Genomic DNA, 24,767 nt, shown 5'->3' on the forward strand with positions numbered 1-24,767 from the left:
ACCATCATCACAATTTAAGTTATCGAGGATAAGTTTTGCCTTCCGCACTGCCTGATTGCACTCTTGCACCGCCGCTTCGCCCCTGTCGAGAACGCCTTTGATCCAAAAGTCCCTGCAATTTCTCCAAAGAGAGTTCCGACCAGTAACCACGGTAGGGGCCCGGCCTAAAGGTTACCGCCCAGTTCTGCCTATTTCATGTAATGCCATCAAATAATGATCCACTGTGCAGCGAGTGCTTTTTAACGGTGTAACGGAGTAAGGCACGCCGGAGATTCGTGTTCAGCAAGATGCGGTGTAGAGTATTTTTTTCAACTTAGGATTTATTTGACAGTTCAACTGCATGCTTGATTTAGTGTCCATTATTATCAAAACTCTAAAAACAAACAAGCTTATTTCATCATTTTCTCTTCTACTTAACTTATCCTATTCTATACGCTTCACAATTTTCAATTACAATAAGGAAGGCGCAGGGGCATCTCGTCAGCTCTAAGAAAGCAAATAATAATCAGTCAGGGGAGGACATTGACATTCCACACCATCTTCCTGATGATTCAGGATCCTCGACATCTGGGGACTGATTCTACGTCGGTTCCGGAACTCTCTCCTCTAAGTTTATTTTACTAAACATTGAAAGTCCTTCTCCGCAAGCATATGTAGCAATGTTATCCTGCCCTGAGCAATAGCAGTTTTGAAGGGCAAGTGGGCCAGAGCCAAGCTTGCAATAATTGGACTGACTCACCTAGTTCTCTCAAACACTGGCGGAATTATAGATAATGCTCAATCTATCGAGGTATTTATCCGGTTTATTTTATATTCGATAATAAATTAGAGAATCATTAGCTAAATTTGTTTTCGTAGAATCTTTCTTTAGTTTTGGATCTAAATGCACATTTGAAAATTTTTGTAAAGAATCTCTTAATCCATATGCTAAACATGTAAAAAAACATTAAAAAAAATTAAAACAAAAAAAAAAATTTAAATGATGAATTTAGTAAATTAGATAATAAAGTCTTTTTTATGTTATGATATTTGGAGTAATCATTGGCAAACACATTCATATATGAGTGTGACTTGCCATTGGATCGATCGATAATCTTGAACCTCCAAAAAAGAATCCCATAGCTTATTTTTGATTGAATCATATATGCTCTAATAATTATTATTATGTTTAATTTTAAGAATATGGTTTAACTTATAAAATATTTTCAATATCATTAGATAATGCTAGTTTAATACCACTTGTATAGATGATCTAAAATTTGTTTGTTAACCTATTATTGGAGGTTTATTTTTTCATATTCATTGTGTATGCCATGTTTTAAATTTATGTGTTCAAGATGGTTTAAAATTTTTAGAAAGTTATATTAAACCAATTAGAATTGTAATTTCTTATTTATGGTCTCATCCATTTATAATGAAACAATGGGGTAGGTTTTGTTGGAATTCAACATACCAATTATTACAAGATTCATTTCAATATAAAGAATTATTATGTTCATTTTTTGCACAAAACACTAATACTAATATATATTTATTTTCACAACAATGGAATATTTGTAGTAGTATTTGTGAAATTTAAAAAATATTTAATGATGCAACCGAATAACTTTTTAGTTTTAGAAAATTTTTCTAATATAGTATTAGTTTTAAATGAACATATTAATAATGAATCTTTATCTCCTTGCATCTTAGCTATGAAAACTAAATGGGAAAAATATTTTTATTTAATTCCTGAAATTTATTTATTTGCATTCACTTTAGATCCTAGATTTAAATTAGAAGTTTTACAAGAAATGTTAACTTTATATTATAACGCTTTAATTCTAATTAAAGATTCTTCTTCCCCTGATCCAGTTAATATTATATTTAATATTAGAATTTATTTATATGATATTTATAATCAATATTATGTAAAATATGGAACAAAAATTAATATTTCTGAAATACAACAAGCTACTAGTAGTAATTTAAAACTTACACAAAGAGCACTTTATTAAAGAACGACCAGACGAATACCGTCTGCGGATCCTCAAGTTCAGACGGAACTCTGACTTCTTACTTACGACCTGTTTATGGATAGCGGTCAGCAACATATTAAGTGGTCAGGTCACTAAGGCTGATTTCCTGCTCTCTGTGAATTTTACTGTCCCTGCGTGGTGCACGCTCAGAGGCTTGCCAAATTTAACGTCATAACGCAATATGTTAGCGTCGTCCTTTGCCGATGAAGCTGTGAAGATGCGATGAAACGATCGATCTTGTACCTCTCCAAGCCCATGCAGATGATCTGAACTACAGTTGAAGGATTTTGATCTTGAGGAACAGACGACTCTGATATATAAGGAATGAATTCCCCGACCGAGGGTGACAAGTGGAACGAATGGGCTTTGATTCTTTAAAGACATTCCTTATACGTTAACGGCCCTAACTTAAGACATGTAGCCCTTTTTTATTTTGCTTGAAATTTTTAAATTTTAATTCTAATTTTGAGCAGTAATCAATGACAACCGTTTCAGGCCGTGAGCAATTTGTTCACATTGACAGGTTCACACCGGAGCAAACGTAAGGCAGCATGCTTGGGTGCGTACCGCTATGAATCAGTAGGAGAACAAGTGACCGCCAGTTACTTAGGATCTACAGTTATCGTTAGATTGTTGAGCGGTTCAGGTAAGAATGTCCAGGTTCCGGCGACCAACGGCAGTCGTCCAAGTTCCGGTCTAAGCACCGAAGCGACCGATATGTGTAAACCAACTGATGTAGCGATCGTTCGAGTCGATGAACACAGCGAGAGAGTATGCATGTATCCCAATTCACTTCCTCGCCTCCGATCTATGGATAATATCGATTCTCCCTAAAAGAATTGTCCCGGATCTAGGAAAAGTCACCTAACCCGAGTTGGATTTTTACTGATGGCCCTCATTATTGACGGCTCGTTTCTGGCGCGCTTACTTACACTACAGTACGTTGTGCGTGCTATCGCCGTTATATTGTGGCGATCACGGCCTATTCGGGACTTGCCAAAACGGCTTCTGCACACTTAGTTAAAGTATTAGATCACAATGAAACTAATTTAACCTACTTTATCATTCATCAAAATTTGGATTAGATCGTTAGTGCTAATCGCACTAACAAAAATATAGCCTTAGAAGTATCCTCCTCTTGCCGGGTAATAATAATAATAATAATAATAATAATAATAGGTTATTTTGTTGAGAAATTGGTATATGCAACTTTTTAAAATTACATATGTATAAATAATATCAAAGCATGCCAGGCACGTGATTAGGGCGGTTTGCATGTTCTATTTCTTAGAGCAACACCGTCGATTCCGTGCCCCTACCCTCCCTCTATTCCTCTCGCCTTCGTTTCCATCGAAATTGACGATCACGCTGTCCAACTCCCGTTTTACGCTGATCCCTTCTTCCTTCGCTCGCTGCATTATCCAAATCTTCGCCGCTTTTTTCATCGTCGGAAGTTGCGAGGCATAAGATCACATCGCGGCGGTGAGGACGGGAACCCTATCCGGGCGAAACCGATCGTAGCCGAAGCATGACGGCGTGGGTTGATCGTGAGAGCGCCCTGGAAGGGTTCTAGGATCTCAACTAGAAATTGAGGCAACTGGAGGCATGTAGAAAAACACCTTTTTTATTTATTTGTTTGTTCGAAATGTAAAAAAAAAAATTACTTTATTGTCTTGGTCATGATGCTGCAATCACCTCCTCGTTTGATTGGATGTTTTCGGTACTTGGACTGGTTTTGTTAGCGTAATGATTTACGTGACATTCTATCCCCATTGAATTCTATATTTATGCCTGAATGAAAGTTGTCATGTGAGTTGGACTCACACGTGATGGTTCACCTTTTTCCTACGCAGGATTGTTTTTATTTTTTTTCCAGTTGAAAAAAGTTAAACATCTCGAGGATCTTCACACCTGGGCATATTTTTGGGACATGCAAAGTGTATTCTGCTCCTCAGTCCTAGTGTTTCCACTTCAACCGATCTTCACTTATGGGATCAAATCTTGAGGGAGGACCTTTTGATAATAATGCCTCCCAAGAAGAAGAAGATACATTTGCTTTTGTTGCTGATAGTGTTGTTAAGAGCGGGGAATATCATATGCCTAAGAAAGCAGTTAGAACACTATCTCATTCACTAAGTTCTGATTCAGGACAAGATTCATCTACTGAAAATGCTGAAATTAAACAAACAATTATAGCATCAGTTATGCATGATTCATTTGTTGAAAATGCTGAACATAAACAAGCAATTAAAGCATCAGTAGTGCATGATGCATCTGAGAATGTAGTCTTAAATCCAGAGGCTATTTTAGATGCAGTTGAAGATAGTAGTTTCCTTCAAGAACAAACTAACCCTGCTGGTTGTTGTCTTTTTTCCTTAGACGCCAGTAAAACATCAGATTTGCTTGACAGGAGAACATGCAGTATTGCTGATGAGCAGCACAGAAGAAACTGTAACATGGGAAATAATTCTTGCAATTCTGGAGGTCAAGATTCCAATAATGCAAATCATGGTCATCCTGAGGAATTAAAGAAGAAAGTCATGGGATGCCACTTTGGTTTAACAGACAATTCTCACATAAAAAATGATGAGGAGAATATTCATAAAGAGGCTATTGATGACTGTAATAATAGTGGGCCTGAAGAGGGTGAGACTAACTGTAAAGGAAATACAACAATTTTGATGAAGAGTAGTACCACATATTGTTCCAAAGATGCTAACTCGTGTCACAATACTGATGGCATAAAAGACCCAATTTCAAGTAGTAATATGTCTTCGAAATTCCAATTTTCTTGTTCAGGTTCACAGAACAAAGATCTGTCTCAGTGTGCCATGGATGATGGAAATTCTCCAATAATGGTCAAACTATTTTTTGCCAATGATGATGGGAAAAAGGATATTTCCGATGGTAAAGTCAGCAATGAAGATAGTGTAAAGAGTCAGCCTCAGTTGGTTTCATCAGAAGGCATTGACAAATGTTTGGGAACTGAAAATGGTGGCAATGGATTCAAGCCGCAGGAGGAAGTAAAGTCAAGAGGTTGTAATGAACAATCTGATACATCTAAATCAAAGCGTCAGATGTCTCAGGGACTTTTACAGCCTGATGTTGAAGGTGAAGATTCAGAAGAAACTGAAGAAGATGTAAGTTCATTTCTGTTTCTTTTCAAGAACTTTTATTAAGGTATGTTTGTGAATCATGAAAAAATTATTATATTTAGCACTGTGATTGACTATAAACAAAGTGCGATAATGCTCAAGGGCTCCACCAATAACGGGAATGTGTGGGCATAAAACTGTCGAATGATCTATGATTTTATCTTGATCAATTTGCTTAGTATTTTACCTAACTTTCCATATAGGGTAACCTGTAAGTGTGATGTTTGTTGAAAAAAGGATTTATGCTGGTCCTTATTTTGATTAGGGTACCAAAAGGAACACAGGCTTCTTTTATTTATTTGGTGCATATGCTTTTAATCTATTAATCAGGCACTTGGGAATTTGTAATTATATTTATTCTTAAATATGCAAGTGAAAGTAACTTGTTGATGGTGGATTACAAACTTAATTCTCCACGTCCTTGAATTTGTCATTTGTACCTCCTAGATAGAGAGTTTTTTCCCCTTTTGAGCATTCACTCATGATATCTGATATCTGACCATATATCATGTCATGAAAAAAAAGGCTGATATCAAACATAACTGTTCCCCAATTTCTCTGCTCTCCAAAAAGTTTTGGCACAACAATTTAAATTTTCTTGACTAATAGTTTAATGATGCTATACTTTTATAGTACTCTTTATGCTATACTTTTATGTTTCTGAGTAGGAGTGAGCAAAAATTCGGTTAAACTGAACAAACTGACTGAATTTTAAAATTCAGCTCAATTCATTCGGAAATTCATTTTTTCCCTAAAAAAATTGGTTAATTCGGCAATTTCGGTTTTAAAATTTCTTATTCAATTAAACTGAATTGACTGAATTTTTGAACCAAATCAAATTTCCAGACCCTATTTTTCAGATCAACACCGAATTTTATTAAAAAACCATTTTTTTTTAAAAAGGTTAATTCGGTTTTCGACAGAATTAATCAACATTTTAGAGATTTGGTTTGTTCGTTTAACTATGTTTAAAAAATTTGGCTAGTTTGGTTTGTTCGAAAAAAAATCGGTTTGGTTAATACAGTCCGGTTTTAACCGAATACTCACCCCTATTTCCGAGTCATGAAAAAGTTATTTTGTTCAGTGCCATGCTTGACTATAAACAAAGTGCATTGTCTCAATGCACAAGGATTCCACTAATAATCGGAGTGTGTGTATATAAAACTTTGATCGAACTATGCTTCTATGTTGATTAAATTTGCTTTGTATTTCACCTAATTTTTCATACGGGTAATCTTGCAAGTGTGTGTTTGTTGAAAAGGATATTTGTTTCTCCTCTCCCTTTTGTGGATTTATTTTGATTAGCATACCAAAGAAAACACAAATTTCTATCATTTAATTGTAAATGTTGGATATAACTTTTAACCAGTTTCATTGGAATTTGCAATTATATTGATTCTTAGATATGAACCTGAGAAAAAAAAAGTAATTTGCTGATGGTAGATCCCAAACTTAATTCATAGACACCCAAGGAATATATCACTCATACATCTTAGATATATACACTTTACATGCATATATATTATTTATATTCTGGTTTCATTTGACATGGAAAAAGGATCATGTCAAGCATTACACTCCTTCCATTTCCATCTTTTCCAAATTTCTAAGTTTTGCCATCAATTTAAATCTTTCTTGAATAATAGGTTAACAATGCTATAACTACATCATTATATATTATGAAAATTTGAAGCTAGAAATAGGTATCAAGCTCTTGAATGGTGATCCATTCATTATTTATGTCAAGCGATGCTCATATCTATGTAGGGCATGTTGTAGGAACTTAGGGAAACATCACTCTAGTGTTGATCTGTTGTTTCTAGATAACAATGATATATGACCAGATACTTTCATGTCATTTTCAATTGTCATGAATGTATTTGAAGTTGCATTCCGTATCTGAAGTATATTGTTGCTAAATAAGGAATTGATTCATAACTAATAGAGGGTAAGGATGTTGGCTACATGATTTTACCATGATATGTACCTAGAGTGTTTTAACCGGCTACTGTTGATTTGTTGCCTATTCACATCAAGTTTTGATCTATACATGTTGATATGTTGCCTATTCTAGAATAAATGTTTGGTTGCTTGTATTGATCTTCAATATGCAAAATTCCTACCAGTACTTGATCACAAGTCTCACATCCAATGTGGTGTGCACACCTTGTACTCAAAGACTTTTCTACTATGACTTGAAATGGTCACAAAGTTGCATTTGCAACTTGTAAAATATGATATAGCAATCTTGATTATAGAAGAAAATAACAATTTTTTCTTTATCAATAATTTTCATTTCATAAATTTAAATGAACTATAAAAATGAAGGTAGTTTGCAACCAATTGAGATCAGTATATGCAGGTTTGAAGGTACCTCACATAACTATAATACTGTGTTCTATTGGAAGGACAAATGAGACAAAGGATGATACGGGATGTATGGTTTTTTCCAATGAAATGATCAATCCATTCATCCATTCTTTCACCTGTTCAGTTGTAATGATGAGTCAAAGAATAGATAATCAATTTTGAAAAGACAATGATAATAATAACCTCATCTTTATAACTCCTTTCCTCTTTTAAGTCCCACTCCATCCAACCAACCTTTCACATTCATATCTAACAATTTATACATATAATTCAACAAGTAATTATAGTTCATCATTTGTAGTTGGATAGTTTTGTAATTATAAAATGGGGTCTTAAGGCCAAGATTAAAAATGATATTAACAAAGTCTGTTATCCGTTAAAACCACACTGCCCCAATTCTGCTTACTTGGATAGCTTTGTAGTTGTATCTTATTTCCATATCTATTATTTTGCAGGTAAAAGTATGTGATATATGTGGAGATGAAGGTCAGGAAGAGTTGCTTGCTATCTGTAGTAGGTGCAGTGATGGAGCTGAGCATATGTAAGTTCCTGGTGTCTGAGTTTTTCTTGGAGATGTTTTTCATATAGATGTTATGTTTAATGGAGATTTTACTTTTAATCAGTTACTGCATGAGAATAATGTTGGCTAAAGTTCCTGAAGGTGAGTGGTTATGTGAAGAATGCCAATTGAAAGAGACTGCAGATAAAGTAACAGGAAAATCTAAAGCACAAATTAGTAGAATAGAATCACCACCTCCTGAGGAAAGTAATCAGAACAATGAATTTAGTATGGAAAATAAGGCAATTGATCCAGACATCAGAAGAGATAATGAAGAACTAGCTAATTTACTTCCGTCTAAAAGGAAGAGAGAGACTATGAAGGTTGATTCTGTTTTTAAGGAGAAAGTCAATGAAGCAGATGGTGCCTCTACTGGTACAAATATTCCAAGCAAACCTTCCCAGCTCTCACATGAAAATTGCAAAAAAGCTGCTAGTGATATACTAAAACTTTTTCCCACTACATGTGAGAAGTTGGAAGGTATATCCCATCGAGATTCTGATGCACAATCTTTTAATCCTGAGTCATCTAAGATACAAACACCTTATGAACAAATGCATGGTAATTTTGATTTTCTGTATGAAACATTTCTAATACTCTTTCTTTTGCATGCTTATAATTTCCTTTTCTGAATTGTTGCTTTTAGGGACTCTATCAAAATCAATTTCATTTAACAATTCAAAAGTTCCGAAAGTAAAACAGTTGCTGAATAATGTTCCTTGGAAGCAAAATTTTGCTAAGGAATCTAATTTAACCAACAAAAGAAGCAAAGGACCTAGCCGAGGAATCACAAAATCTGCATCATTCAGAACCGAGAGTTGTGTCAGAACATTAAGCAAAACTCATGCACTTAGCACGTCACACCCTGAGAATTCTAGAGGTGTCAAACAAGTGGAATGTGGGACCATGCTAGGTACGAGAAATTCTGATTATCAATTTGCCAGTCAGGCGGTATCTGCTAAGTCCAATTTGAAGATTCAAAGCTGTGATGCCGAACTAAAAAGGATATCTGATTCAAGAAATCTAGCCGGCAGCAAAGGATCAAATGATGCAACTGGTATAGGTGAGTAAAATCTTCTGCTATGATTGCCTTCTTTGTCTATGTTAGATTGTTGTCTATAACTGATTCTTTTGGGGCTCCATTTAGCTAATGAAGGGAAGAAGCAGCCATCAGCAAATCCATCACGAACTTCTGGAGGTACATCTGTAGTTAGATTCTATAAGAATGAAGAACAAAGGCCTTTTCTACCTCCTCCCAAGGTAATTATTCATGGAATTTATTCTTCTTTTCTTAAACAATGAAGCAGTTGAACTTAATCACTACACTTTATCTCAGTTTGCAATGCTTAGGCACAGGGATGATAAAACCAAAGACCAAACCTATATAAACTCTAAACTGGCAGCTTCAATCCCCAACCGATGCCACAAGTGTAATGAAACAGGTCATCCAACACAGTTCTGCCCAGTTGACAAACTTCGCACAACTGCTATGACACCTCCTTCTGACCAAAGTTTAAGAGCTATGGATAACAGAACTATTAGGCAGAAAAATGCATTTGAGATCTCGAGTTGGAAATTGGGAACAAAAAGAAAATCACCTGAACAGTTTGAGGAAGTTCTTTTGGGTCTTGCTGATGTGAATTCTGAAGAAACAACTAAAACTTTTGCTGCAGTTCCTAGAAATATGCCTTCTGTTGAAAGTACAATGGATGTTCAAGACCATAAGAAATCTGGGGTTGTTCCTCGAAGTGAGACAGATCTTGACATTGTAAATGACCTAGCTGCGATGCCTGTCATACAAAACATGTCTGATCAAGCTTCCATTGAGATTGGTCTAATGAGAGCTTCAGTAATTCCAGAGATAAACTATATCTGGCAGTATGGCATGCTCTTAGTAGAGTTTTATGAATATTTTTAATCATTATTCTTACTGTTGATACAAATTCATGTATACGGTTTCCTTTAATTTTGATTGTTATACCTTATTATGTACAGGGGTGCTTTTGAGGTGTCGACGAGTACCAGGTCTCTGACAGTTTTGGATGGTTTCCAAGCTCACTTGTCATCTTATGTCTCCCCCATTGCACTTGAAGTGGCAGGACAATTACCTTGTAAAGTTCAACTGGAGGAAGTACCACGTTTAAGCTCATGGCCTCTGCAGTTTTGCGAGAACAACCCTAAAGAAGATAACATTGCTCTCTTTTTCTTTGCTAAAAATATTGACAGGTTTTTGCGTACATTTCAAGTTGCAAGTGTATGTGAAGGCTGAGACAGTATTTGATGTTGCCATGTGCGTCATTTTGTGCAGTTATGAAAATTACTATTGGAAGCTGATGGATAACATACTTAAGAACGATCTAGCTCTCATAGGTGTTGTTGGCGCTGTGGAACTTCTTATATTCCCTTCAAATTTATTACCAGAGAACTCCCAACGTAAGATCAACATTAGTTCTTCCTGCTTAGGGAGATTTTATAGCATTTAGTATGTTCTCTAAAGATTCAACTTAATCTACATGACAAAACGTGGGTTATGTGTTTGTATTCCTGCCTGCAATTTCATAAATAATCTTCTGACTTGGGTGCTATTGTCTGATGCTCCAGGTTGGAACAATTTGTTTTATCTTTGGGGTCTATTTAGAGGAAGACAGGAAAATAGCTTGGGAGATCTGTCTGGTCTGAATGAAAGGTCTCCTGTTAATAGTTTGAACATGAAATCAGCCAGAAAAGATTTATCTATGCAAACTGGTACTGAAGTTTGTAGCGCTGTTGAAATATCTGATGACACAAGTCCCAAAGTGACAAGGTCTGATAAATTGCTAAAGGAAAATTCATCCAAATATAGTTCCTGCATTGATCTTCAGGCTATTCCGATATCAGGAAATGAGAATGAGGAGCAGCCTCTTGTCGAGGATATCGTGCACAAGAATGTTCCCGATGATGAAGAGCAAACAAAACAGATTTTATGGTCTCATCCTGCAGCCTGCTCATTTAGAAACAGGAGCCATGACACTTCTGTCTGTGTTCTTCGTCCAGAATCAAAATTTCAGATAGATATTGAACAAATGGCCTCAGAAATGGAAAAAGATATCCATAGCTCGGTGAGTTCTTTCTTAGCTATTAAACATCTCCCGGTACCTTTCAATATCATATAACTTAGGATCTTTTTGATGGTTTCAGTCAATGAAATAGTTGCTGGTTCATTCTGATTTGTCTTTTACTGGACCTAGAGTGCTTGAGGTTTGCTCTAATACATGATATAGGTTGGGAATGATGTGCCTTTTTCTGGTTGATTATCCTTGCTCATCCTGTATGAACTCTTACTTTGAACCATGGTTTAAAATCTCGACCCGTGTCGAAGTTTCGATCATAGATCAAAATGATACGGTTTCGGTATCATATCATGCGATGCCGTGTCGATATAGTTTCAGTATTTTTTTAAATATAAAATATATTAATTAAAAATAAAAAATTAATTTAAATATTTTTAAAAATAAAAATTATTTATAAAAAAAAGAGATTTGAACACTTTTATATGATAAATAAATATAAATTTTATTATATATTTTTAAAATTTTTAAAAATAAAATATATATATGTTAAATTAATGGGATAAATTTATATGGGATAATTGAGATTTATAGTGAGGAGTTGATTAAAATTATCAACATAAGTTTTTTCTAGGTTTCCTAGGTTTATTCGGACATCCCCTCCGTAGGTCGTCGCACGCCTGAGCACGACCCGTTGGGGTCGTCGTGGTTGTCGACGCGACCCGCTAGAACATTTTGGAAAAGTTTCTTAATTTATTAGGAAATCCAATTTTGGAAATATTTCATAATTTGTTAGGAAATTCTATTTTTTTAAATAATTTCTAATTTGTTATGAAATCTAATTTTAGAAATTATTGCCTAATATGATTAGGAAAAATCAATTTAGGAAATTGTTTCCTAATTTAATTGAGAATTTTCTAATTCAGAATTATTTCCTAATAAGATATGGAATTAGATTTGTAAATTGTTTCTTAATCTAATTAAAGGATTATGATTTATGAAATCAAATTCTTTAATATATTTATTTTTTTAAATTAATTTAAGACAACAACGACATGACTTATATCATAATTTATGCCATGACATATGCATGATTAATATGATTAATGTCATGTTATATATATGCCATAATTATGCTACGTAGAAACATGTAGATAGTTTACCTATTTTGCATGTTGTAGATGAGACCAAATAAAAATAAAGAAATCCCTAATTTAATTTTAAAGCTTACACCTTCCATTAATATGGTCTAGGATTAGTGTTTAATGTTAAGCTTGGATTGTTGGATTCTCTTCAAGCCTAACTTGAAAATTAGACACATTCAGACCATTAAGATATTATCTCACGATTAATGGGTCGACTTTAATTTGAAGTGTTGATTTGTTAGAATCACTCTAAGATCAATGTGGATAGGGGTGAAGTTGGGTGATATACATACGATGTATATATGTTAATGAATTGACAATCCGATGTTTATGCAAATATCAATAAATTGATAGTGTAATGTGTGTGTGTGTGTATATATATATATATATATTGGTTTAGGTGATACCTACACTAGAACTAAGAATGGTTTATCTATAGTGGATATCAACCCACTTGAAGAAAACCTACTGTCTCTCGAATTCAAAGAACTCTTGAATTCGATAAGTGGAAATTTTTTTATGTAAATTATTTGCATTACATAATAAATTTATCTCTCTTATATTTACTTAATTTTGTATTTCTAGGTTAATAGAATAAAAAAATCATCTTTAAATTTGCGTTCAATTTTGGACACAAACAAATTGACTCGGCCATTTGTTAAGAAAGAACAGAAAGGTTTGATGTTATTTGACACTTCAAAGAAAGGTTCTAAGAAGAGAAAGTCAAAAGCTTAAGCTAAGGGGAAGAAGAAAAAGACCAAAAAAGAAGAATCAACATCAAAGGGGCCGTGTCACCATTGTGGCAAGATGGGACACTGGCGAAGAAACTGCAAGATTTATCTTGAGACCATAAAAAACAAGAAGGCATTCGATGCCCCATCTACTTCAGGTATCTTTGTTATTGAATGTCATGCTATATCTTCTAACACTTGGGTATTGGATACTGGGTGTGACTCACATATATATAATAACATACAAGGGCTAAAGAATAGTAGAAGACCGGAAAGGGAGATTCAAATTTACAAGTTGGCAATGGAGCAAAGGTTACAGCTAAAGCCATAGGAACATATTTGTTGAAACTCCCTAATGACCTAATCTTAGAACCGATAATTGATATTATGTTCCTACTTTAATAAAGAACATTATTTCTATTTCTTACTTAAATAGAAAGATTTTCATTTGTCTTTTAATAACAATTGTTATATAATTTTGAATGATATTCTTTATGAAACTCGAACATTGTGCAATTGTATTTACGCGCTAGATATATTCGATGATATACTCAATATTGAAACAAATAGCAAATGTGCTAAACGAGACGATTAGTTAACTTCCTATACATGACATTGTCACCTTGATCATATCTGTTGAGATACAAATCTGAATAGACATGAAGTAGAGAAAGGCAAAAGTATTAAAATACTTCAATCGAATTGATGTGGTGAATACTTAAGCCAAGAGTTTCAAGATTATCTCAGGACAATGAGATATTGTCTCAATGCACTCGGCTATACACACTACAACATAATGGTGTGTTAGAGAGGTGAAATCTAACCTTGTTGGACATGGTTAAGTCAATGATAAATCATGCAAGTCTTCCCAACTTCTTTTGGAGTCATGCACTCGAGACAACTATTTACTTATTAAACAGAGTCCCGACTAAGACAGTCTATATTACTCCATTTGAGATATGAACTAGTAAGAAACCTTATTTATCTTATTGATTACTGTAAACAACTTGGGGTTGTCAATTTTATCATCCCTTGGAACAAAAAATATTTGTTTCAAGACATGCTGTATTTTTAGAGAAAGTTTCTTTTGCAAGAAAATAGTGAGATTGAGATTGAACTAGGGTAGTTCAAGAAACTCCAATAAACACAGAAAAGACGCCTAATCAAGAACCACAACTGATTACTCATAAGGATAAGGTAATAGCTGAACGTGTTGATACATACCAGTTCGTAGATCTAGTCAGACACGTCTAATTCCCGAGCTTATAAGTGAATCGAGAGACGTGTTACTTATTAAGGATGAGCAGCTTACTAGTTATGAAGAACTTTTGAAAAGTTCAGAAAAGACGTATGGTTAAAAGCCATGAAATCTGAAATGAACTCCATGTATGAAGTTTGGAACTTGGTGGGTCCACTCGAGGGTATAATACTTATTGGGTGCAAGTGGATTTTCAAGAAGAAAACCGACATGAATGGTAATTTAATTACTTACAAAGCAAGATTGGTTGTGAAAGTCTATCGTAAAAAATATGATATTGACTATGACGAAATCTTCTCACTAGTAGCTATGCTTAAATCTATTCGGATGAGCCTGGCCATAGCAGCTCATTACGATTATGAGATATGACAAAAGGATATGAAAATAATTTTCTTTAACGAGAATCTATTCGAGGATGTGTATATGATTCAACCCAAAGGTTTCACATCTGTTAACAAAAATAAGGTATGCAAGCTTTAACGATCCATTTATGGATTGAAGCAAGGAATTAGAATATCTGCTTTGTTGAGGTAATCATAGCGTTTTGATTTCTCACACAATCCAGATGAATCATGTGTGTACATAAAAGTTAGTGGGAGTGCAGTCGTATTCCTAGTATTATATGTTGATGACATATTACTTATAGGAAACGATGTGCTCGTTCAAAGTTTGGTTGTTAAAAATATTCTCCATGAAAGGTATGGGAGAAACAACCTCTATCTTTGGGATTAAGATTTATAGAGATATATAAAAAAAGTTGTATTCTATATACATCGATAAAGTGCTAAAACAGTTTAGCATGGAAGAATCTAAGAAAGGTTTTATTCTCATTAGACATGGGACTTTCGAAGTCTATGTGCTTGAGCATATAAGACGAGAGGATTCGCATGAGTCAGATCTCATATGCGTCAGCTATAGAATCATATAGTAGGTCTGATGTATCATATGTTCTAAGTGTCATGAGCATATACCAGATCCAGGCACGAATCATTGGGTGGCTGTCGAGGCAATCTTTAAGTACTTAATAAGAACTAATGATTTGTTCTTAATATATGGAAAGGGTGATATGACTATCCGTGGGTATACAGATATGCCAGTTTCAGATGGACAAGGATGATTTCAAGTTTTAGTTTGGATACGTATTCACTTTAAATGGAGGTGCAATAAGTTGGAAAAATTCAAAGAAAGAAACCGTTGCGGATTCTACCATTGAGACGAAATACATTGTAACTTTTGATGCAACAAAGGCAGCGATTTTAATTAAGAAGTTCATCATTAAAGTTAGTGTGGTTCTGAGTATTGTTGAAGCATTACTAGTTTACTCCGATAACAATAGGGTTATTGCTTAGGCTAAGGAACATATGTCTCATCAACGATTTAAACATGTACTTCGCCGCTATCACTTGATCAGGGAGATCATAAGTAGGAATGAAATACAAATTGAGAAAATTTCTATTGAAAGGAACCTAGCTAATCCTTTGACAAAAGTTCTACCACAAAACAAGTTTGAGAGTCATATAGAAGCTTATGGTATTAGATACCAAAGCGATTGACATTAGGTCAAGTGAGAGTATGCTTTCAGAGGCGTCCTAAGGCATTATTTATTTGATAAATAAATTCACTATATTTTTTATGTAGTTAATTGGATCTTAAACTTAGTTAATGAAGTCCACAATACATAATACAAGAAAAAATGTGATTGGATCACAATTAGTGGATATCTCTTCATGTGTAATTATATATGTATTGAAATATTCCTTAGTCGATGAATTGATGAGACTAGACATCGACATCTGGCCTATGATATGTTATGACTCCTTTGGTTCGTTCCAATCCAATGATCGATCTTTATCACAGAAACATAGAAACTATATATCGAGAGTATCACTCAGGAATTGTTGAGCTAGGTACCAGAGTTAGGGTTCAGTTACCACAGCTAAATCTTTCCCTTCGTAGTGGCAACTCAACGTAAAATCACTCGGTGTGCAAGCGCAGCATATAGTAAATAGAGAAGCATAAAGAAAAGGGAAAAATTATACCTACTGGTTAGTCGCTCTTAGGCACTAGATTTAAGCAATAAGTCCAACAAAGAATCTCCTCGTTACACTTGTCGAAGGCCAGCACAGGAAGGCATCTCATATAACGTGAGCTTGGTAGTCCCTTGGAAGGCGTTAGCTGGAAGGCGATCATAGGCGCGTTCCCGCGTCATATATAGTCGGTCGTAGGCGCGACTTGACACCACGTCTCATCCACGCTCTCCGGGAGCTTGAACGTGGTGACAGCCGCTTCCAACTAGTTTAGCAGAATCGCCTCCTGGTGGCCGGAATAAAGCATTTGGTCAGACTTGCCGGCCTCGCAATTTTCGTACGAAAGGCGACCTTCACAAGCACAGTCACTCTCCGTCGGGCGACTTACTTGCGATACAAATTGTGATTGGTCCTGTTCCTGTGTAACATAGGCCTCGTCTGCTCGTCGAGACTTACAAAATCTGTCCGCTCCAACTCTTGCTTGGGCAGCAGGCGATAGACATACCAGCGACCTAACCTACTCGCAATCGATCAGATAATAAAACTCGTTCTACAATCTCTCTTTTCAGGTAGCGAGTAGTTTACCAAAAGTCAGAGATTTGAATATTTAATTTAAATTATCGCTCAAATTTATAATTTGAATGAACCTCCCTAGAATAATCTTCCCTCTCTCCGCTTGAATGAACCTCCCTACATAAAAAAAAAAAAATCTTCCTCTTGTTACAAAAAATAAAAGTTTTAACAAAAAAGAAAAGCTTGCAAGTAAAAGAGCGAATTTCTAGTGAAGCTACTTGCAAGTCAAGTTCTAAACTTGCGTTAAACTGTTCTTCCCTGTATCCTCTCCCCTGATCCACCTGAAAAAAATCGATGAATTAATTCTTGTTTAAATACTTTAAAGTTTTTAGAAAAAAATTTCTTAGTAATAGCGGAGGATAAGTTTAAAAAAATTCGAATTTTTTATATATGATCATTTCTCCTTTAAAAAAAATGGGATCAAATATTATGAACAATGAACAATTAATCGAAACAATAATTTTGAGCTGAAGGAATTTTGTATCGTCCAAAATTTCCGTCTTATGTCAGTATTTGCTAAGTACCTCGATTGGACGGATTCTGCCAATAATCTTCTAATAGATTCCTAATTAATTTCTAATTTCTATTTCTAAAATTAGCGATGTGTCCTATTTTATTTAACAGCAAGTTTGATGTTCTATAATAACATTTCATCTGTTTTAATTGAGGATAAATTAAAATTCACACGTAGTTCCTTTACTATAATTCTTCTACATTCGACAAGCCTAATACTCCTTTGCTTATCTGATACTCGACAGATATGGAAGATTCGAACAAGTTGCAGTCGTTCCGACAAGAATGCCCAAGACCAATTTACGTTGCTTACGAGAGCGACCGACATGCTCCTCCCCGGATTACGATACATGCTTACAACTTTCTTTATCTTCTAGTAGGTGCTCTCGCTCATTCGAGGCCATGAGCTTGTTTTGGCAATTCTACGATAATGACTCGGAGTTCATGAGGAGTTCGGATTCACGACTTACTTTGTTCTTTCGTGCAGATTTTAAGAACTTTCTCAAAGTTTTTGTTGCATTTAATTTACTTGTGACATCCTAGCAAGGTGTGTAGCGCTCGGAAGGGCTACTCAAGTCGTCTGCGTGCCATAAACTTCAATTTCTTCATGCTGCTGCTTGGGCATCACTACTTTCATCTTAAATTGTTAGTTTCGTCGGCGGACAGGCGTCCCACGCTCTTGACGTAGACCTCTAGCTCGATAATACTCGTTCGGCAGTTAGTCCAAGTCAAGTGTAGATTTTGTTTCACATGGTGGTTGTCACTACCACTTTACGTTACCAGGTTCAAGAACGAACACATTCCTCTCAATCTTTCAAAGTTTAAAGAATGAGAGGACGACTCGGGTTAAGCAATAATAGATAACCATAATACTAGAGGCATCATTTATCAGGTTCATACACTAATCCAAGGCATTGAATGGTTAAAAATTTCCTTTTGGTCTCTACACTTCCAAGATCGAGCTTCGACGATTATCTTGGTAAGGAGTCTATACTTGTTAACAACGGACTTATTGCATTACAAAAGTTGTTAGGTCCTTCTAAGTCTATGCCTTTATACTTATCGAAGCCTTGCGCCCGGATATGGCCCTTCGTGGTGTTCGCTAGCGATAGCTCATTATCCCGGCAGCCAGGTCAGCCGTGTCCGGCGCCTTCATGGAAGGCTGATGCCTGATGATCTGCCCTGCTCCGCGCTTTATGTCCCTGCGTGCCACCAAGAATAGACCAGCACAGCTCTCACAAAGAGTCCAGCACTTGCACTCAGCTCCGACGCCCGGTAAAGGGATTCGATCTCGGCGCCGGTTCATCCGGACCTCCTCTCAAGGCTCTTCACATCTCGAGGCTCCTCAAGCTTCTTCGCGCAGGTCGCCCTGCACTCTTCATCCACGGTTGTCGGTGATCTTCGATCAGACGACGGACGACACGCACGTGCCGGCCCACCGCCCCCCGCGCCGCGCACTTCCAACCGTGCGCGCTTGCTGTGTGCTCATGTCCTCCTAGCTCTTTAGTGGGACGGATCAGAACATAACAGGACCTAACCTAACTTGTTTGATCACACCAAAAACAACCTTGGGGTTCCAACAACTAGTTCATTGAATATGACGTGCTATGAAACTTCATGTAGTTCTATACATGTTAATGAGATCTCATTGCAGCTCGAGTACAAGATTTCTTTGACTTGAGGGTATTCAAGTCATCTTGATTATGGAGATTTATGCTTTGATATCTTAAACTAGCATCTTCTTGGAGGTATGTCCTTTGGATGATTGGGTATAAGTCAAGATGCCCGAAAATGTTTGAATAACCTATTGAAGATTCACCACTTCTTAGATAAGGAGATGCATACCCTATGACCATTTGTTAGAATTATTACTCGTAAGTCTTTGGCAAGAGGATGGTCTTCTTGGACAAGTGTTTGAGTAATTCAAATCCATAGGACAAGGAACTACAACTTAAGCTAGGTGTGATGTAGTCAGCCTAATGGGGAATGACATATAGACCATGTCCTTAATCGAACGGGTATAAGATGAGTGTAAGGAACAGATGCTGCTGCTGAAGGGTTTAGAAGTGATTCTGGAATCAATTGTGATTTTCGGTCAATTGGGGGTTATGACTCATGATCTATTCGTAATTAATGGTCAATTATGAATGACTAAAATAACTGAGAACATATAATGTTACATACACTACATGTTTATTCGAAAGACATAAATGAATTTGAGAATTGGATTCTCAGATTGAGAGAGATTGAGTCTGATTGGACTAGACGAAGGACAAATATGATAGATATTTTGTCAAAACGAAAGCGTGGATGTGCCACGTCTTTTGAAGACGAATTGGACCCTCTTTGGTTTAATTATGAACCAAATTGGTTCGGTTATTAAACCAAGGGGGTTTGGTTTTGAGCTAACATGGTTTGGTCTTGATCCAAACTTAAGGTTAATGGTTTGAATTTTGGAAGAGTGGATATGAGTTTGAATTCACTATTCAAACTCATTAGGAGATCTATAAATAGATGTGGTTATAAGAGAAAAATAACAATTTGGATTAAACTTAAAGGGTTAGGTTTTGATCCCCCTCTTCTCTCCCTCTCCTCTTTGTTCTGCCGACCACCAAGGAGGAAAGTTCTCTTTTGCACCACCGGTGAACCTGCTGTCGCCCACCTCCTTAGCCACTGCCCCTGCCACCAGTGCACCTGCCGTCGCCGGCAGTCCTTCAGCCAATCACCGAACAGCAGCACCCTGCTGCTGTTCTGCCGCAGCCGCCCATCAAGGGTTCTGCCGCTGCCGTTCAGCACCGCTGGAGACCTGCCCTCTGGCCACTCCCTCCACCGGCCAGCCACCGACCTCCGGTGTACTGCAGCCGCCGGCCACAGCCGGCAGCAGCCTTTTACGGCGCCGGACAGCAACTCCACAGCCGCTGTTCCAGCCGCCGGCAGCCCCTTCCGCTGCCCTTGGCCACTGTTCGGCGAGCAACTGTTGCTGCCGGAACTTCGACGCCACTAGGCCTGCTGCTCCTCGCCGGCAGCGAGCTTTCCGACCTCTGAACTTCGTATCATCTGGATACCGAACCAAACCGTGGGTCTTCTCTCGGATCGCTTTGTCTCCCTCCTTCAACTAGTATTGAATGGAGACACGACACGTGACTTAGTGAAGTCGTCTCGCGGAGATCTCAGTGTGGATACAAGTAGAGGCAATCTTTCAAAAGGTTGCTAGTTGATGCCGTTTCCGCTTCACGTCATCCTACATGTATAATTTATTTATGCAATTTAATTCTATGATTATGTCAACACGTGTGTGTATCTTGTATGTATGTGATGTGCGTGCTGTAATAATTATGATTCCGCTGCTTGTTGTGCGAAACAAAATTTTAAAACGTGCATAGAGATACCCAGTACTAATTACCTTAGTATAAATCCAATGAGATCTTCAATTTCTAAAAAAATAAAATTCTAGTGATTTTCGCACACTATCTCCCTTTATCGTGTACTCTATAAATATTTGCTAGCCAATGAGATTAACTTGGTTTATATATATATATATATATATATTGTAAATATTTGCTAGATGATACTTCTGTTGCCCGATTCCATGATCAATTTCCTATAAGGGAAAATAATGTCAGATTTATTTCCTAGATTTAATATTACAAGTATTTTTCCTGATTTATTATCGAATAAGCAAGTCTTTCCTATTAAATTGGAGAATTGTGATAATACTATGTTTCTAGTATGGCAGACCCAATCAAAGATTTTGGTGACAGAGCTCTATACTGATTCACAGTCTTCAAGATATATATGATTGTAGTTGAAGTCATGAACTGGATGGTTTCCAAAATGAACCCATGACTGATTCGACAGTTTGAGGCAGCAAATAGGAGCATGTTCCTGCAATCTTAACTTCTTAGGAAAGAGTGGTAACAGTTCGGATATGCTTGTTCTTAGGTCAAATATAATGATTTCTTATTCGAGAATGAGGAAAAAGTATTGCTGATCTGCCCTTTTCAAGCTTCTTCCTTGTCTTGAGTTGGCATCTGCTGGTACTAGAATAACTATGGGATTTTATGGATACAAGGAATCAATGACTTTTTGTGTGTGTGTGTATATATATATATATATATATAATCTCTATTTCATGATGCTATTTTCAGTCATCTTTAAATGGTTTGATCTTCCTGCTAATAATTACCCAAGCTTATTAATACCCCAATGTATTTTTTGTTAAAAGGACAGACATAAGATGCAGTTTACTTTGTTTCACTGATGTTCAAATCACCATCCATAGCCTCCTTTGCGTACGTTTAATGTTAAATTGTCGACATTCTTTGAAAGGGAATTGCATGCTAAAGTAACTATATATCCAGTTTTATCACGTCTATCTGTTAGTTTGTGTTCTCATAGTTGACATTTCATATGGTAGGACAAATTCACTAGTGATTCAGATTGCAGAAAAGATACTGAACACCACCTTGTTCATGCTTGCGGTACAGGGGTCAGTAGTTGTGAAGAATCCCCTAATGCAGTTTCATTAAGCTTTGGGCAAGGTCAGCCTGCTCTTGTACTTGACTTGAATCTTGTGATTCATTATAATCACTTCCATCTTACCTTCCACTGTTTTGATCAGGGAATGATAGAAATGACCTAATAGCAGACCATCCTAGCTGGAAATCGAAGCCTAATTTGGAATGTGCACATCCCAGCTCGTTGGAAACTGCAACAAAATTTTCCAACCATTCGTTGCAAACCACTGGTGATGCAACGTTGTGTGCTGATGATTCAAGCTGCAAATCTGAGTGATGAAAAAAAAACACAAAAGGATGAGGCCTGAAAAGGGTAGGGATAACGCTTGTAGATTTACAGAAGAAACTTCATGCACATGTTTGAAAATACATCGTGTCCATCTAGCTCAATGGATAATAGTCCGTTGTCTGAGGCACTGTCAGAGAGCTCAAAAAAAGCTGAAACAAACTTCTCTGTCAATATAGGATCTACAAGTACAAAGACAGATAATTTAGTATATGTAGTATCATCAGATGATGATGATGTACTTGAATCTAATACCCCTGATCTTAATCTAGCTTTGGGAGAGGAGCAATTGAGATATGTTTCCTGCTAAAGAAGAGGATTGAACGGAAACACCAGCATCCCTTTCTCTCTCACTAACTGTTGCTGTATCTGACAAGGTTCCTAAACCAAATTCAGAAACTGAGCCGCTTTTGCTTGATAAGCCTTGTAATGCCACCTCTCTTTGAGGCTATAAAAAGCACATAAGCTTTAATTCTGAGCATATAGAGCCTGTAATCGCCATCAGTAATTGTGGCTAGAATACAGTTTCTTCCTCAGAAAGAAGATAACAGACCATTCTAAGGCCCTTGGCCAACTACTCGCATTATCTGTAAGTTATCTTGGTCGCCCTTCTGTTTATTCTCACTCCATTTTGCAAAAGAAATTTTTTAACTGTGTGCTAGTGCATTTTAGGTTAAATTCTCAATGAGTTACTGCAAATATCGTAATGGAAATATCTTGTTCTGATTACTTGTAGATTTGGTTTCAAGTTCATACTTAGAGGAGATCCATGTGGTATCGTAGGATTTTTTTTTTTTTTTGAATGTGTTGTACGTTGATGCTACAATTTTATGTTCTTGTAGAATTTCCCCCATAATAAAATTTGTTTTTTCTTTCGTCACAGTTTTGTGCGTAGTTGATTGGATGGAATTTGCAGATATGGATCAAGTTTGCATATTTGGTCGCCATTGGAATGTGCTAGTGCTTTCTTTCTTTCTTCTAGTTATATTTTTGTTCCCTTTTATTTATATATTTTTGAAATAATATTTCTATATCAACTTTCAGGATTTGTAATTTCCTATTTATGAAAAATTATATTTCTATATCTAAATCTACTTTAATGTGCGATTTCTTACAAAACCATATTTAAGAAATACATATTTTACTCAATTTAATCCTTCAAAATATACACGCTTGAAGGATCGGGTGAGTTGAATCAATTGGATGATCCAATGAGTTGATCTGGGTAAGTGGGCTAAGTGAGTTAGATAGGCTAGGTGAGTGGTGCTTTGGAGGAAGCCATGAATTGGTCACACAGTTTGGATTGCTCGATGTAATCGAGCTAGTTGCATAGGCTTGGTGGATCAATTAGATAATAGGAACATGCAAATTGCTTTGGTCCAATGGTTGGTATAGTTCTGATGGGCTAGATTGTGCAGTAGATTTTTTTTTATAATCTAAATATCTAGTTGTTACGATCCAATTAATTTTAGAAACGATCAATTCAGTGTTATAGAAATTTTTACCGGCATAAATGAGTCATGAAAAATGACCAAACGTTAACTCTTCAGGTGTAATGTGCCGTTGATAAGTCTGTTCCACCCCTTACAATCGCATCATAACACCAGGGCAGGGTAGCAGAATTTTGCTTGTGGGATTGTTGGTTGTGTTGAATCAATTAAATAGTTAGATAGATTATTTAAATTAGAGGGGGCAACTTGGCTAGACAATTTAGATGCGCTAAGTAAGTCAAATAAAGTTAATTGAGTTATATAGATTAATTGAATCTACAAATCTAATAAGGAGAGTCGAGATAAGGACAGTAAATCAAGCAATAAGTTTGGTCCAACTCATTGATTGAACCACTCAAATGAATTTGTCAACCCAACTGAGTCGACCTACGTAGAGAGTCGAGTGACGCAGGTCAAGTGAGTCAAATTGATTTAAGAAACCAAGTTTGTCAAACAAATCATACAGTTCGAATGCTAAGGGTGTTGAATGAGCATGTTGCATCAGTTGAGCTAATTGAGCAAAAAGGATGAGTAGGCGGGCTGAACAACAAGCTTTAACAATGTGAGAAAGCAAACTAAGAACAGATAGGGGTGTAAAAATAAATCTGATCCATCAATTCAATCCGAATTGATTCGAAAAATATCAAATTTGGATTAGAGGTTTTTGGATTCAGGTCAGATTCGAATAGAGAAAAATAAATAAAATTATATATACACCGTGCATATTAAAAAAAATTATTTGATTTTTTTTTTACTTAATGTTATAACCTAACTCCTAAATACTAAAGGAAATTCTAATTAGCTTAATCTCAGAGCTAAAAAAAATATTGTATACCAGAGGCGCCTCGATTGATTCTAAGTGTCTCAGTAACGAAAAAAATGTTGATTTAACAATTGAGGCATCTGGATTGATTCCAGGCACCTCAGTTGTATACAGGTGTGCAGGATAATATATATATACATGCGCATACACACACAAATGATATGTTGCCTGATGCTTCGTGCGCAACCGTGAGCGATGCACATATATAGCGTTGCCACATTGATTTCTTTGTAAAAAAACATATTCCTTTTATTT

The 24,767-nt window shown here is 36.2% G+C and overlaps 1 protein-coding gene across 6 annotated transcripts; it reads left to right on the forward strand.

The window, feature by feature from the left end:
* The first annotated feature begins 3,314 nt into the window (after positions 1-3,314).
* Positions 3,315-23,074, forward strand: LOC122033566. 6 transcript variants are annotated; one of them, XR_006126583.1, is made up of 13 exons: positions 3,316-3,621; positions 3,872-5,158; positions 7,999-8,084; positions 8,167-8,663; positions 8,749-9,165; positions 9,250-9,362; positions 9,439-9,980; positions 10,098-10,328; positions 10,411-10,535; positions 10,704-11,200; positions 21,814-21,937; positions 22,018-22,788; positions 22,872-23,074. XR_006126583.1 is itself a non-coding variant. In XM_042592611.1 (12 exons), exons 2-12 carry the CDS (start codon positions 4,007-4,009, stop codon positions 22,188-22,190), a joined length of 3,957 nt encoding a protein of 1,318 aa, XP_042448545.1. In that variant the 5' UTR covers positions 3,316-3,621; positions 3,872-4,006; the 3' UTR covers positions 22,191-23,074. The 6 variants fall into 6 exon arrangements, 4 of the variants coding, with proteins under 4 accessions (XP_042448547.1, XP_042448546.1, XP_042448545.1 ...); XR_006126584.1 differs by having other exon boundaries at positions 22,936-23,074; XM_042592611.1 differs by having other exon boundaries at positions 22,018-23,074.
* The last annotated feature ends 1,693 nt before the right edge of the window (positions 23,075-24,767 follow it).

This window comes from Zingiber officinale, chromosome 11B, assembly GCF_018446385.1.
Source record: "Zingiber officinale cultivar Zhangliang chromosome 11B, Zo_v1.1, whole genome shotgun sequence".
NCBI classification, from domain to species: Eukaryota; Viridiplantae; Streptophyta; class Magnoliopsida; order Zingiberales; family Zingiberaceae; genus Zingiber; species Zingiber officinale.